Source organism: Lepidochelys kempii, chromosome 9 (assembly GCF_965140265.1).
Source record: "Lepidochelys kempii isolate rLepKem1 chromosome 9, rLepKem1.hap2, whole genome shotgun sequence".
NCBI lineage: Eukaryota > Metazoa > Chordata > Testudines > Cheloniidae > Lepidochelys > Lepidochelys kempii.
Genome location: NC_133264.1, coordinates 49,606,729 through 49,623,017, shown reverse-complemented (window position 1 = coordinate 49,623,017; position 16,289 = coordinate 49,606,729). Strand labels below are relative to the sequence as shown.

Genomic DNA, 16,289 nt, shown 5'->3' with positions numbered 1-16,289 from the left:
GAGCTAATGCCCAAAGCAGCCAGAAGGAGGCACCCTAGCAGTGATTGTATCCCATGAGAGGTTTATAAAATGAAGCTACCTTTAACTTTAATTATGGCACAGTGGGGCCCTGATCCTTGAATGGGACTCCTAGGTACTACAGTATCTCTTCGCTTAACATTGTAGTTATGTTCCTGAAAAATGCAACTTTAAGCGAAACGATGCTATGTGAATCCAATTTCCCCATAAGAATTAATGTAAATAAGGGGGGTTAGGTTCCAGAGAAATTTTTTCACTAGACAAAAAACTGTATTTTTATATTATATATATATATATATATATATATATATATATATATATACACATACACACACACACACACGATAAGTTTTAAACAGACAATTTAATACTGTACACAGCAATGATGATTGTGAAGCTTGGTTGAGGTGGTGAAGTCAGAGGGTGGGATATTTCCCAGGGAATGCCATACTGCTAAATGATGAACTAGCATTCGGCTGAGTCCTCAAGGGTTAACACGTTGTTAATGTAGCCTCACACTCTACAAGGCAGCACGAATGGAGGGAGGGGAGACAGCATGGCAGATAGAGACACACACACTGTGTGAGAGAGATGCACATTGCCCCTTTAAGTATGCTGACACCACTCTAAGTACATTGCCTTTTTAAGTAGATCAGCAAGTTGAGATAGCAGCTGTGGCCAGCAAGCTCCCTCTGTCCTGAGCCCTGTCGTGTCCCCACCCTGCTCTATATGGAGAAGGGGTAAGCGGGGGGCAGGAGTGGGGGGAGGGGGACACCCTGACATTAACCCCCTTCTTCCCCCCCCCACCCCTGCACAGCAAGTAGGAGGTTCCTGGGAGCAGCTCCAAGGCAGAGGGCAGGAGCAGCACATGGCAGTGTGGGGGAGGGACAGCTGAACTGCTGACAATTGGTAGCCTGCTGGGCGGCTGCTGCACAGGGAACTTAGGGGAGCGGGGAGCTGATGCGGGGGGGTGGCTTCCGGTCCACCCTGGTTCCAAGCCCCCACCAGCTAGTTCCAAGGGGCTGCTCTTCCTGCAAGCAGTGGACAAAGCAGGCAGCTGCCAAACAATGTTATAAGGGAGCATTGCGCAACTTTAAACGAGCACGTTCCCTAATTGATCAGCAATGTAACAACGAAACAACGTTAACTGGGATGACTTTAAGTGAGCAGATACTGTACTACAATAAATATTATAATAAATCCAAAGCACTGGAATACTTTCCATAGATCCCTTTTGAAGCTGTACAACTGCTCAAGCACTACAGCACAATGACTGAACATGTCCTCGCCCCTTTCCCACCTCCCTGCTTCTGCACTAACAACGTGTAGTTTTCAGCGCGCTCCTGCACTGTGATATCACAGCTACTCGCTCTTGCAGATCCCCTCTTCAGAGCCTCTTCGATCATATGTTCCACTGCCCCTCTCCTCAACACAGCACGCCTAGGGGCAGCACAGTGCACCGCTCAGCTTACCTCCTGCACTGGGACTGTATCACTGCACTAGCCCAGCAGGTGCTCCTCCAGGCAGTCTAAGCAGCACTACCTGGCTGATGCCCCTGCATGCTGAGTCAAGTGTACAGCACTTCTGAAAACCCCCTGGGCAATGAGTGGGCACTAGGTGGGCACTGACTCCATATAAATGTCCTCTCTGATGCCCCTCCACACTAGAAAAGGGTACTGTCCAGGTGGCAATGGTTTATGATTAATTAGGAAAGCAGGCGATGTCCCCTGGGGCTGAGTGAATGCACTGCGCAGCATTTTCATTCCACATGCTGAGAAATGCCACTAGCCATTTGAGTCACCTCATTTACACAAAGGTTCCCATTCTCCATGTGCTCCAGACAGCTGGGAAGAAATGATGCTGAATTTCCCATGACAATTGATGGTGGTTTTATAAAACTTGCCCACACCTTTTATTGCAGGATTAATCAGAAGGAATATGGGGTCTGTCCCAGGAGAAGAGCTTTTAATACTTCACACCTGGCAGTGGCTAACAGCTTCAGAAGATGATACAGGCCCAGATTCTATACTCTCTGAGCCACTCGATCCAGATTTTACTACATTGTCCACAAATGTGAATCCTTCAAATCCCCTTTCCATCCTAATCGTTGCAATATTTTGGTAGACATAGGTGCACCTTTGTGACCCCACTCTGGAACATTCATTCCTAGCTCTCTTTTCCTTATGGAGAAGATGTGTTGTGGGGAGCACGCTCTAATTCACACACAAATCTCTGCAGCAATCACAGGACACCCATAGCACAGCTGACACACAGGCAGAGGAGGGTGCTTTTTGTATTGACATGCTCCTTTTCCACTTTTACGCATGTGAAAATCCTTTCAAGACAAGATTCAGCAATTTCTAACACAATGAAAGTCATGGGGAACACCCATAATCTTTGACTAAAATGTTTGGAGAATGAAGGAGCCCCTGCCTAGAGCAGCCAAAGCCAACAGACCAATTCCTCCAATAGGAGGAAAGTGGGGAGCAGAATGGAGATCTTGGAGGTGGAGTGGAATCTGGATGACAGGTCCTGGGGAGGAATCAAGAGGCTGAGTAGAGAAATTCAGTATAAATTGTGAGAGCCAAATTACTGTAGCTGAGACCCAAACTAAAGGGCTGTAGTTGGATGTAGCTAATGCTCTTTCAAATGTTTCACTCGACTTCTCTCCTCAGTCCCTGGGCTTCTCTCCAGGATCCCTGCCTTCAATTACCCAAGCCCCACTTTTTCAAAGGGGGTCATGATCCCTGCCTTATGGGGACGACGTGACCCTGTTTCAGAAAACCAGGCTTTTGATCAAGTGACGTCCATGTAATCAAGGCTGCACTATTCTAGCCCAGATGCTGGAGTCATTCCCTTGCCCTCTGCAGCAACAAATCTGATAAAGAACTTTTGAAAGATGCTATCAAGGGTGCCAGACCCTGGCAGTTTCAAGCTTAATGGTACAGATATTGGAGATACCAGACTGGGTAGCAGTAGCCTCTTGCACTGGTCACACATAGTGAGGTTCCGGCGTAAACAAGCCCATAATGGAGAGGAGCTATGCTGGAGATGCCTGCAACTTCCAGGGGGCTGAAAACAGCTCAGCACAGCATGAGACATCATAGAGGGTACACTCATGTGATTGATCTTGTAGCTAGTTGGACCGGAGCTCTTGCCATAGTTTACAGTGCTGATGGTCACCACAGGACTGGCCAGGCCCTTGACAGTATCACTACAGGGTTGGATACATTTCATGCTGGAACTTGGGCAATGATTCTGCAGGGACCTATCATGCCGAGGCAGAAGGCTCAGAATTCCCAGCACAATGCCATGATGTTAAGTGAACCAGGTTAAAAAAAAAATAGATTTCTGCCTACCACTCAAGGAAGGATTGGAGGGGTTTAGCTATTTACCTCTGTCTCCGTGGGAACTCCACTTCACTGTCCACTTCTCCTTCTTCCTGTTCTGAAGAGTCATCACCACTCTGGCAGGGGGAAAGAGAACAATGTTATTGGACTGATTTAAAACAATCATATAGCTATCTAGCTGCCACTTGGTTCTCTGGTACAAAGCCACTGCATCAAAAGGTTTCATAGTGTTTAAAGCCAGAAGGACCCTTAGATCATCTACTTTGATCTCCTGAATATCGCAGACCATTAATTCACACCCAGTTACCACCATATGGAGCCCAGTATCCTGGGTAAACTAAAACATTTCAAAAAAAGAAAAGGAGTACTTGTGGCACCTTAGAGACTAACCAATTTATTTGAGCATAAGCTTTTCACGAAAGCTTATGCTCAAATAAATTGGTTAGTCTCTAAGGTGCCACAAGTACTCCTTTTCTTTTTGCGAATACAGACTAACACGGCTGTTACTCTAAAACATTTCAGTCCTCAAGAGACTAAGCTGCTGTGTGCCACAGGCAGAGAACAGGGGGACCGAGGTGCCACCAATGCCTGAGGCCCCAGCAATGGCAGGGAACAGATAGATGACATATGCTAAGATGATCCCAGCAGATGAACCAATCCCCCATGCTGCAGAGGAAGGTGAAAACCTCCAAAGGTCCCAGCCAATCTAACCTGGGGAAAAATTCCACCCTGACCTCTAATCTGGTGATCACTTAGATCCAGAGCACATGAACAGAGCCACACCAACCAGGCATCTAAAATACAGGATTCTCTGTACCACATCAGATCATTTTGTCCACCCCATCTGGTGTCCCATCTCCAGCCAGGGCCAATCCCTACTGCTTCAAAGGAAGGCAAAAAAACCCTAAATTTCAAAATACATCCAGCTAATTACGCATCAAGGGAAAAAGTTCACCTTTAGTGCTCAGGGAGGACAGCTGAAGCCATGAGGCCTGAGATTAAATTATATTAATTGCCATAATGCAGACCTGCAAGTGTTCTGAGCATGCTGAGGGCAGTTCAGAGAATCTGTACTCTCCATGGCCCATGAAGGAAGGGAGTGACTACAGCACTCCAAACAAATAAGGAGTCAAAAACTTCTGCAAGCTAAAAGCTATGAAAAGTGGAATGGTGCAGGAAACTCTGAGATGTGGCAAATGTTTCACACTGGACGGACACAGACATTTGACTGCTGATCAATTTAACAGGAGATACAACCAATCGGGTCTTAGAGTCATCATGCCTGAAAATTACGAAGGTCTGAGTTAAAATACCCAGGGCAACTTCTGAGATACTGGAATATCCCAGCAATATTCCTGAAATGGGGACATTTAACATAGAGTTTAGATCTTGTCTTCACAGGGACACTGACTAGCAGTATAATTGTACTGCTATAGCTATGTTGGTATTACTCCCATATAGATACTCTATTCCAGAAGACAAGTGACTTGGTCCTTGCATAATTACTCTGTTTTGTGTTTTGCAGTGGGGTAATTTTTCCGGAATAAAGTCACTTTTTTTTCCAGAATAGTGTCCACATGGGGAATTATACCAACCTAACTACAGCAGTGAATTCTGCCACTAGAGTTTTGCCAATTTCCCTGCATAGGCAAGCCATACAGTCCTTTAAGTGACAAGATGACCAAAGACACAGAATTCAGCAGGGACTAAATAATGTGCTTTATTGTGGAATTATTAGTACTTAGTTTTGAAATATTCTTTGACAGCCACAAGGTCACACCTGAAAGAAAATTATTCCAATTCTCTGTTTCCAAAATTATATCATTACGGAGAGATGTACAGTACTTTGGAGTGATAATATAACATGACAAAAATACTGAAAGAAAACTGATAGAAATGAGGTAGAATATGAAACAGCACTGGATTCTGGGGACATCCCAAAGGTTTATCATGATATTAGAAGCAGTAGAGTATAACCAGAAGAACTAAAACAAGTAGAATTAGAGTAATAAGGATACAGTCACATAGTCCTCATAACTCTCCGAACAAGCTAGCTGTCTCTAGTCAATAATACATAAAAGCAGGGGAGATATCTGAGAAAATTAAAGTGAGAGGACACCAGAGTCTGAAGGAAGCAAAAAGGCAACTGTGACAGAATTGGAACTGTTCATTAGTCATCATGAATGCTGGATGTTGACCTGGTTATGGGGAGGTTTACTGTACAGTTTTAGTTTAATACGGGGCTATTGGGAAAACAAGCAGGAAGGAAAAGAATAGCCACTCCTCTGCAAACATTTGAGGGTTAAAAGACACTACCAGGAGAGGAAAAAGCCTGAGAACTGGAAGATCAAAAGGACTATAGCAGCTTAAAAAAGAACACTCTCTCACAAGGAGTTGTTCAGGGGAACCAAACTAAGGCCATGACTACATTACCGCTTATGTCGGCAAAACTTATGTCACACGGGTGTGAAGAAAACACCCCCTGAGCGACATAAGTTGCACCCACAGAAGCGCCGGTGTGCTCAGCGCTATGTTGGTGGGAGAGCTTCTCCCACTGACAGTCACTGCCACTTGAGGTGGTTTTATTTTGTCAACGGGAGACCTCTCTCCCATCGACCTCAGCTGTGCTACTGTAAGCTCACTATTGTAGACATGGCCAAAGAGGCAGGTACCCGTTGGAGGTGTTGGAAGAAGCTGGGCCTGCCTATGTTACCATCACCCCTCTCCCCAGGCTTCAGAGCCCAAGCCCGAATGTCTACATGGCTATTTTCAGTGCCATAGCACGAGACCCACAAGCCTGAGCTTGCAGACCCAGGCTTTGAGAATCATGGCCACAGGGTTTATTGCTATGTAGACATATCCTAAATGCTTTGTCCCTACTGTTGAAACAAACACCACCCTGATATAAGAAGGCTGGCTGGTCACTATATACACCACCAATCACAGACTCCTAAAGGGAAGAATCACAGGCGTCAAAACCAGTCAGATCTGTTGGGGTAAGTGGTGTTGATCCAGAGGGCATGGCAACCCAGGGCCTTGTGTAAGAGTGGCACCTAATAAAGTCACAAGGCCTGAGACCTGGGCTGCACTAAGAGAAACCAGAGATGGCACAGAGATGCAGCTAGCCCTGTAGTCATGACAGCATCACTGGAAGCTGGGAGCAAGCTAGCTTTGACAGTATGCTGAGCTCAATAATCCAACCAAGAAATGATCATGCATGGCTTTTGTATTAAGATTTGACTACAAATGAGATTTAACTGCTTTCTCTGGTATTTTTCTCAAAATCTAATGTCCTCCTGGCAGACTTCTGGCAGATCATTTGTATTTCTCCTCCAATGTAGCTTGTCTTTTTCCATGTTCACCCTCCCTTCTTATATCTTCTTTTCTATCTCTTGAAAAATTGATTATTTTGTTTATTATCTTATACACAAAAAACGACATTAAAAGAACATTATTAAGGTTGCAAAGTCAAGCACTGAAAAATTAGGAAATGCCAGGCTGCCTGCATAACGTTTATTTGTCTCCCTTGTGTATATGCATTATGATACATTCTTTAATTATGTAACTGCCTTAACCCTGACACCATCCTTTCTCTTCCTGCAATCCCCTGCCTTGTTCACTAAACACCTTCCAAGTTCCACAACAAATGAGACAGGGCCCTATAGAAAAAAGCAATGATTCATCCCCAGAGCAGCTCCATCCTGTGTACTGATGGAGGCAGGGGTCCTGTGGAAAAAAATAGCATGTGATCATGTAATTAAAGACTGCCTCATAACGCATACACACAGGAGGGTTGATTTAAGGTTGCACAGGCAATCTGAATTCTGGCATTTCCAAACTGTGGAATGCTTGACTTTGCAACCTTAATAATGTTATTTTAATGTAGTTTTGTGTGTGTAATTTTCTAGGGCTTTTTTAAAAAGCAAACTGGAAAAAAAAATCCATCGTGTGGAACCATACCGCCAACCACATGGGCCATCAGTAAGGTTGGAAGCTTTAGATCCACTGCACTAACCTCTTCCACTTTAGCTAACAGAGTAACTGATAGCAGTAGTAGATTGTCATCCTCTGTGTGGCCCAGCCACAAGAGGGAAATGAGGCACACATTTTGTCAGTGGGTTTCATAGCTATTTGTTGCCAGTACAGGAAATGTTGTGACTCGGGAATCCTCCATTCTATTCCAGGTTATGAAAGGAATGCACTTCAGTGTTGAGACCCTTCAGGTCCTATTCCCCCAAAGTCTGACATATTCTGTGCCTGGCCCCAACAACCTGTGTTTGTCCCAGTTCCAGTCTCCATCCCATCTCACTTCACCTTCACAACCCAGTCCCATTTCAATCCCCTTTGTTCCAGTCCCCAGTCCCAGTCTCTCCTCTGGCCAGCTCCTCTGTTCTCTGCATTCCAGCCAGGCTGGTTCCCACATCTCCTTGTTGAGTACCAACAGGGGAAGTATTGAGAGCACAAAAGACTATATCCCTTCTCTCAGGTCCTGTTCCTGGCACCAAAGCACTCCCAGGCTGCAAAGAAGAGCAATTGCAGGGAAAGTCCTTCAGTTCCTGGCTGGAGCATGCTCAGTGCAGACAGAATCTTTGGGGTATTTAGCTGCCAAAGCCTCTGCTGAGCATGAACAAATTGCAACTTTTGGAATCTTATATCTCACAGGAATTCCAAAAGGCATTTTGCTAACACTAGGGCAACACCTGTGGCAAATTTAGAGACTAACCAGTTTATTTGAGCATAAGTGTTCGTGAGCTACAGCTCACTTCATTGGATGCATCATGCATCCGATGAAGTGAGCTGTAGCTCACGAAAGCTCATGCTCAAATAAATTGGTTAGTCTCTAAGGTGCCACAAGTCCTCCTTTTCTTTTTGCGAATACAGACTAACACGGCTGCTACTCTGAAACCTATGGCAAATTTGGAGCTCTTGCTCCAAAGCATAGAGGAACTAAAGCTTCTCAAAGAAATGGTTGTAAGAATTTTTTCTAACATGGGCAAAACAATATAATTTTCCCTGACTCTGTTCTGAGAAATGGCTGGACCATTTTTTCTAGTTTAAAAAAACAAACAAAAAACCTTTAGTCAGAGACAGACACTTGGCCTGGTAAGTTTCCGTCCAGACAGTTAATGTTTGGCAAAGTTACAGGTAACTTAAAGGAGCCTTATAATGGGAAGTGTTAGGCCACCTTAACCACATGTAGTACTACTACCTCCACCTATAACCTTCCCAATAAAAACTACTTTTAAAAGGATGTCAAGGTTGCAAAACAAAGCACACAAATTAAAATTAAAGTTGCATGCACAACCTTAACTCTGCCCCTTTGTGTATGGATTGCTATACAAAGTTTTTTTACATAGATACTAACTCTCAAACAATACTATACCACATTGTACAATTTTTTCCAGACAATTTTAAACATTAGACAATTGTTATTTTAAAGACTACTTTCCTGTCTTTACCTTTTGAATAGGTCTGGGTTTGCAAGGTAGCACTGGGGTAGCCTGGTGTTGAGGGGTGCCTAGCAATGACACTGACTTGCAGCTGTTGAAGTCTTCCTCCTCCATCTTTTCAGGAAGCTGGGCCTTTTCAGACAAGGGACCACACGTTGTCGATTCAGGGTGGTTCATCCCTGGTTCAATGGATGGCATCTGTTTCTGACCACTGTTTGCCTGCCTGCACTGAGAGCAGGGGTTGTGTGGGTCTGCTTTACAACACTGCCAATGATCAACCTTATGTTCCTCATTCTCCAAATTCCTCCGACAATCTGCTTCCATAGCAGTAGAGATGAGATCGGGGCTGGAGCCGGACACGCGCCTTTGGGCATGGTTACTGAGGGGGCTCCGCAGGGCTGCTGCAGGGCCAAAGTACCTCAGGTTGTTCGCACAGTTCGCGATGTCTTGCCCCATGATGTTTAGCCTGGGGTGATGGCCATGGTAATGGGGGTGGCTATGCTGCTGGTGCTGCTGTAGGCTGGAATGATGAGAATGAGGATGATGATGAGGTGGTTGGGGTGAGTTGTCCTGTGCTGGTTGGTTTTTCAAGATCCCTGCAAATTCATTATAGCTGCCTTTGCTGTTCCCTCGTCGGTGACGTGGTTTGCAGCGGTATCGGCCTTTATTACTGAGTGTTGACATTTTGGGACTTCCTGAGACTGGTGAGCCATTGGGTGCCACCTCTGTACTGGATATGCCCTCTGACTTCAGCAGGTCTGGCCTGGGAGACAGGTGAAAACTGGATTTAACTTTGAAGGCAGAACGAACCCATGGCATCAGTCTGGGACCAGTGACTCAGTCAGCAGGAGTAAGCACAAGCAGCTGCACCAGACTCTGCTTACTACGGTCTATGGACATTCTTTCCCTTCTGTTGATTGGCTGTTGGGTCCAACTCCCTTCCCTCTATCCCCACTCATGGTCCTTCACATCTGCTTCTCTCCTATGACCCTCCCTGGTCCCTGTGACCGATATTGCAACCATGGGCTGTATCTTTGGCAGAACATACTGTGTTAAGTTTGCGTATCACTGTGGGCCAGCGATGGTTCGTATGATTGTGTTCTATTGATGCAGGAGCGTTACCACAGCACCTCCAGGAACTTGAAACAGCGTGGGAAGATTAAGGGGAATCACTCACAACTGTAAACCTCTGCAGAGAGGTACCACCCATTGGGAGGCTTCCATATACTGGTTCAAGCTGCGTTTTCCAGAGTTCTACAGACCAAAAAAGGGCTTTGGGCATAAAAAAAATTGTGTTTAAACTGACTCAAGACCCTCTTTCTGATCCAGCAGGACCTTATGTCCAAGGTCCCCAATCCTTGTGGAAGGATTGGAAATGTTTTGTCCTACTATGATTGTTGGGGGATTCCTGGTATGTTTAGCTACTGGAACGTTTATTGTTTTAATGTTTTCTCTGTAATACCTTTCCCTTAAGAATAAATGTGCTTGCTTAGGAAGAGTTGTGCGGTAATTTGTAATTGCTGGCAATACACTGGCTCTTGGAGAGAAAGCAATGCACAGGCACTGGACTTCAGGCAGACTGGCTTGCTGGCAATATCACTGTGTAAGGCCAGGAGCTGTGCTGCCGTAAAATGCTCAGTCAGGAGGAAGAGACACTCAGGTCTACACCCAAGAGAGGTGACAGCTAGGAGCTGGAAACCTTAAGCAGGTGCCCTTGAGGGAGCACAGGAGCAGTTACCCAGAAACGGTGACATTCCCCTCCTACCTTTCTCTCCTCCCCATCCCTCTTTGTCCCCTCTACAGCCTGTCTTTCCATTTAGTTAATCCCCTCCTAAATTAAAAAACCCACTAACTTCCCACCAATAAATCATGACACTAACACATCTGCTTGTATGTTTTATCCCCTTCCCACACACTTTGTCTTTTCTATTTAGCTTGTAAGCCTCGGGGCAGGGACTGTATCTTTTACGTATCTGAGCAGGGCCCAATACAAAGAGGTCTCCAGGTGGCACAAGACAAACAATAACAGTGGCCAGTTCATTTCAGCTACACAGGAATAATCATTATTCATTGATTGTTAATCAGTGAGTAGAATCCCAACAACCTAGGGAAAATGGCTGAAAATCTGTCTGCATGAAACTTGCCTGAGGTTACACAGGGACTGTGGGGCTGAGCTAGGTGCCTCAGCAACAAGGCCATCCTTCCAGATGACTTGGATCCTGTTTCTGGCCACTCTCCACGTTCCCTACTGCATTAGCATCAGGGCCACTGATGAGCGGGCACTAAATTTGCTCAGACTAGGAGATATTAGTTTCTCCCTGCCAGCCCTGCAAATTCCATGGGGTTCTGAGTGTCAAGCTGGGTTCTTTCTGGCTCCTGTATCACCACCAATAAAAATATTCTGTGGACCCAATGTTTCACCAGGGTTGCCCACGTGTAACTGAGGGCAGAATTTGTCCCTACAACATGAACTTAATTAACAACTGTGTTGATGGTGTTGCAGACAGACTAGAGTCCAGTTTACTTAATCCTAGCTGCGCTGGTTCTGCTTTGCTAGCAGGACTCAAAGGACAGAACCCTGCTTGGCACTGAAGAAAGCAGGCACATTACAGAACACGCAGAGGAAGCAGATCTGTTGTGCAAGAAGCAGCCATTTTCATCCAGTCACATTTGCAAGACAAACCACACTTGTCACTCTTGTGTAGGACTTGCTTCCCTGGCTAGGATTTTGTTTTGTGTAGAGGTTTCTTACCGTTTGGTCTGGCTCCCTGGCTTTTGAGTGACCCCTTTCCTTTTCATCAGCTTCTCTACCGCAATGGGGTGGATTATCGGTCTGACTGGATGACGCTTGTAAGTCCCAGGATATTTCTTTTCCACCGCTTGTTCCCGTCTGGAATACGGAACAAAGAATAAATCCCTAGCCTCCTCTCTGTAAAATGGAAGTTACTGTTGGATGCAGTGGCGGATTAGCCACTGGCCCAATGGAGCCCGTGCCCAGGGGCCCCGGCCAATTGGACTGAGACATGGGGGTTTGCCCTGCTCTGCTCGCCCCTCTGGTGGCAGAGCAGGACAAGCCCCAGCACCCCAACCCCACTCCCCAGCAGGAGCGCTGGACAGGCGGAGCAGGACAAGCCTCTGCACCCCAATCCTACTCTCCAGCAGGAGCGCCAGGTGGAGGAAGCAGGGCAACCCCCTACGCCCCGACCCCACTCCTCAGCAGGAAAGCAGGGCAGGCTGACGAAGCGGGGCAAGCTCCTGCACCCTGATCCTGCTTCTCAGAAGGAGCGCTAGGGTGAAGGGGGGGGGGGGAACTGCTCTGGCCCAGGACTCCACAAAATTGTAATCCACCTCTGGCTGGATGGAAAAGCAGCTGTGACCTAAGTGGTGATGCACACTGTGTGCTTGTTTCATGGACTGACAAGGTATGTGGTATGTTTTGCACTTAGAAAGAGCCTAGTTATTTTCTACTCTCTTTGCAGGGAGCAGGTGTCTTATCTGTGGCCCTGGTACATAGTTTAGGGAACGCTGTCTCCTCTCTTTACAGAGAGGCTGATGGCAGGGGCCATTTAACACAGCTGGTAGCAAAGTATGAAAGCTCTCTTCTCTCTCAGTCATCAGCTGCAGGATAAAGAGGAGGATGTTTACAATAAGGAGTCTGTCATTCACCATCCTTAAAAAGAATACCCTTCAATCTGGACAATGACTTAGAGAGATCAAGCAGAGACTCAGCCGCCTGGTCCTTTATCCAGGTCTGGAAGCTTGCTGCTAGAGGCTCAATCTGAAGGCATGTGGCGTAGTTTAGAAAGGACACCTATTTATTCCCAGTTCAGAACCACCTCCTGTATATGAGCATGTGTGTATGTATGCTCCCCTCTTCCCAGATATACATACTTAATTAGCTCCTTCTCGCGGACCTCCAGCTGCAGCATGATGGCGCTAAGCTCCATGTACAAGTTATTGGCTCGCTCTAGCTTCCTCTCATAATGTTCACGGATGTCTAATGCGTGCCTGTTAACAAGAAAGGAAAACCAAGGCTCAACTGGACAACCTGGGGATCCTGACCCAAGAAGGGCAGAACAAACACTTCTTATTTGAGAATGGGGGAGGGGTAAACCAGCAATGTTCTATGGCCTAGTTATCACTAGGGTTTACCTTGACAGGCCAACACATGTGAAAACTACCACTTCAGCTAATGTGGTTAAAAACACATCTGTTTTCCTCGTGGGGTTGCTCTTGAAGTGCATTTCTGCAGAAGCCTTCAGAAGGGAGTGTGCATTTGCAAATCAGGAGACAAGTTAGAGGTTAATGTTCAGAAACAAAGGGATCTGATTAACTCAGAGAGGCAGGGGGGTCATTACATCTCACTGCGGCCAATAGCCCCAAGGGGGTGGAGTAGCAGAGGAGCGGGGTGAGATCCTCAACAGACCTGAGCTCTTCTCTTCGGCGACGAATCAGCTCTTCGTCTAGCCGGTGTATGCAAGTTCCTTCACTCTTAATTTTCTCAAAGTGCTTCTTTACTTCTTCTCTCCATTCAGCCTATGGGATGGCATTTTATATTCATGGTTACACAGGCCTCATGATTCATGGCAAAGGCAACTCTGCAGCAGAGGAGTTCATTCTTCTATTACTGGGTCATTCCCATATTCAGGCTATCATTTATGCGTGTCATCACCTGTCCACCAAAGAGCTTCTGTCCTGATCTGTCACACCCCTGCAGTATGGAGCCACCCTACAGCCCATCCATCCCAGTCCTGGCCTGCAGCTCCCTGTTGCTATTCCAGCATTTGGGCTGCCCTCACCAATGACTAGTAGTACCGCCTAGACTCAGGTATAGTGCAAGCAGGCATCATGCAAGTTTCCACACACAGCTCTGTAACGCACTCAGTCCTGACCTGCAAAATTCCCTGTTATCTCTGTTCAATCTACCGAGGCTCTTAAACGTCACCTACCCTGCAAGTATGGAAGTGCCCTTCAGATTCCAGCTCCCCCACAGAAGACTACAAAGCACATCATATGGAAGTAAATGTCCACCTGGCATTAGGCTTCTCAAAGTCATTTCACATGGCCCCTGAGTTAGATCTGAACTGTGCGATTAAAACCGCAACGTTCACGGCCGCTCAGTGAGTGCGTACTGTGAGATCCCAGCTCTAAGTGGCTATTGCAGGCACTAGGGCCATCAACACCGGGTGACTGCCTGGTAAGCTAAGACTTACATATGAGCTGTTTAGTAATCTTAAAATATGTTTTCTCTGTAATGTCTTTGTTCTGAATAAATAATACTTATGAAGCCTACGAAGGCTGGCTGGTCACTGGTTAACCCTGTTATTGCTCCCAAAAGAACAGGATGGCAGGTGCTGAACTTAAACCAGGGTTACTAAAATGATCATAGTGAATTGCAGCCTAACTCCCTGCTCTACTGGGAGAAAGTCACAGAACCTCGCCCCAAGAAAGACGATAAGCTAGAGACCTAAGCATGGTGCCTGCCCTCAAGGAGGTCACGAAGAAGTCATGCAGTTCTCTCGGGAACTATGATATCAGTGACTGAAAGTGGTTCCCACAGCACTCCTGTATTCTGCCCCTGCTCCCTCACATACAGTCAAGCGGGTTGTGTAATGAACCCTACCTGGTCTGCTTCCAGCAGAAGCTGCATAAGATCAGCAGAATAGTCCTGTTTCTCACTAAGCCCTCCCATCCTGTCACATCAGTTCCCCACAAATCAAAGCCAGGGCATGCCTGCATTCACTTCGTGCTGTGCAGCCCACCCAGAGCCAAGTCTCAAGTTGCTGCTAAGAGTCCCAGGAACCCCATGGACATAAACTTTGCTGCCCATTGTAGTTCTATCTTAATGAGTGTTTGGTCACTTTCCAAGTTTATGAGGCCTGGTAGTGTGTCTACTGGCACAGTATTAACCCTCTAAAGAAGTCCCTAGCCCTTGTGGCCCTAATGTGTAGAATCACACCTTGTGTGCTCACTCACCATACAGGACAGAGGGGATCATCCCCATCTTTCACCCTGGGAGCAGCTGATAGGGCCAGGGAGCTGGGACCCTGGGGATCCTGCACAGCTGTCTTTGTCCCTTTTGATTACTCCCTTGCAGTCCTAGGTCCCTTCACTGTTCTGGAATGGCTCTTTCATCTGTTCAGCTCGCTGCCCTTCCCTGCTCCACCATAGCTGTGGTGGTTCCTCTGGCAGCTCAGCCTCCAGGCGGCCCTCTGTTTGCACCCTGCAGCCAGACTCCAAGTACTGCTCCATTGGCAGCAGGTCCATTTGTCTCCTGCTGTCTGGGGCTTAACCTGGAGCCAGTGAGACCCCCCAGCATGTGAAGGAACGGGGAAATGTGTGTGGATGCAGGGCTCAACTCTACCTCCTGCTGAGACATGTTTCCAGGCTCCAGACAAGTCTAGACTAGCAGCCCTCACTTCCTTTTCATCTGTGCCTGCCTCTTTGCCCAGCCATCCCTGTCCTGGGCTTAGTACGTTGCTTGTGTCTCCTCTGTCAAAAAGAGAAAGGGGCCAAACAGTTCCCAGGGCTCCTCCCACTACGCTGGGATAGCTACTGCTCGGAAGTGACCAGCTGACCCTCTAGGTGATCTTTGACTGGGCTTGCACAGAAGAGGGCTGGAATTTATTGGAGGCCTGGATGGTGCACACAGTTACACGTGTCTCCAAAGAAGCTTCTCTAAGACAGCTGTGGCTGGGCTGAAGCCTGAGCTTGCTGATACTGTTGGGTCTGTCTGGTCTGCAAATGCTGTAAACTGCTATAAATGCCGGACTGCAGACCAGGCTTGCTGGCCGTTTATAAATTGCATCAAGGCCTATTGGGCTGCAGGCCTAACTTGTAACTGCTGCAGCTGTTGTTGTGCTATCCATTTCTTCTTCCACTTCTGTCTTTTGGGTAAAGGGCGTCTGGAAACACCACTTCTGGTACAAACGTCCCCACCCTGTTTTCTGAACACAGCAGGTGCATACACACACGGTTTGTGTCCAAAGCATAATCCCTTCCTAGCACAAGCCTTTATTGTTAACATAAATAGTAAAGCATAAGCCTCAGCCTAAGATTTTTCTGAGGTTGGCTTATTATTACATTTTCCCTTGCAAGACCCTCCTGTCCTTGCCCTAGTCCTCTCTTTCCCGCTCAGACACAAACCAATCCATTACATCCTGGGCTGGAGTCCCACTTGGTCTGGCTTCCAGCATGAGTCAGCAATAGCTGTGAGACCCCCGTAGCCCTCCTAGCAGCTATGACCAGTCTGTATTTACCTGGGATTTGAAATAAGTCTCCTGAGGGGTGGCAAGAACGTCAGCAGATGCAATGTCTAGGTGCATCAGCGTCTGTCGGAAAGAGGGACGGTTCCGGGGCTTGCTCTGCCTGAACAGAACAACAAAGTCAAGTTAAGGGGACATGCTATAGAGTTAAAATCAGACTGAAAGTGTTTTACCCACTACTGGTACAATCAACCTATAATTGCTGT

General features: G+C 46.8%; 1 protein-coding gene across 18 annotated transcripts in view; it reads right to left on the bottom strand.

The window, feature by feature from the left end:
* Positions 1-16,289, bottom strand: part of MAP3K13 (mitogen-activated protein kinase kinase kinase 13) — a 140,949-nt gene that overhangs the window by 16,013 nt on the left and 108,647 nt on the right. For 17 of the 18 annotated variants that reach the window (XM_073360286.1, XM_073360288.1, XM_073360285.1 and 14 more), the window contains 6 exons: positions 16,078-16,186; positions 13,245-13,354; positions 12,710-12,826; positions 11,571-11,708; positions 8,828-9,581; positions 3,414-3,484 (listed from right to left, as the gene is read on the bottom strand). In XM_073360286.1, coding sequence (XP_073216387.1) covers positions 3,414-3,484; positions 8,828-9,581; positions 11,571-11,708; positions 12,710-12,826; positions 13,245-13,354; positions 16,078-16,186 — 1,299 coding nt within the window. Of the gene's footprint in view, positions 1-427; positions 597-3,413; positions 3,485-8,827; positions 9,582-11,570; positions 11,709-12,709; positions 12,827-13,244; positions 13,355-16,077; positions 16,187-16,289 lie in introns of those variants that run through there. The other variant, XM_073360287.1, reaches the window with a different exon arrangement.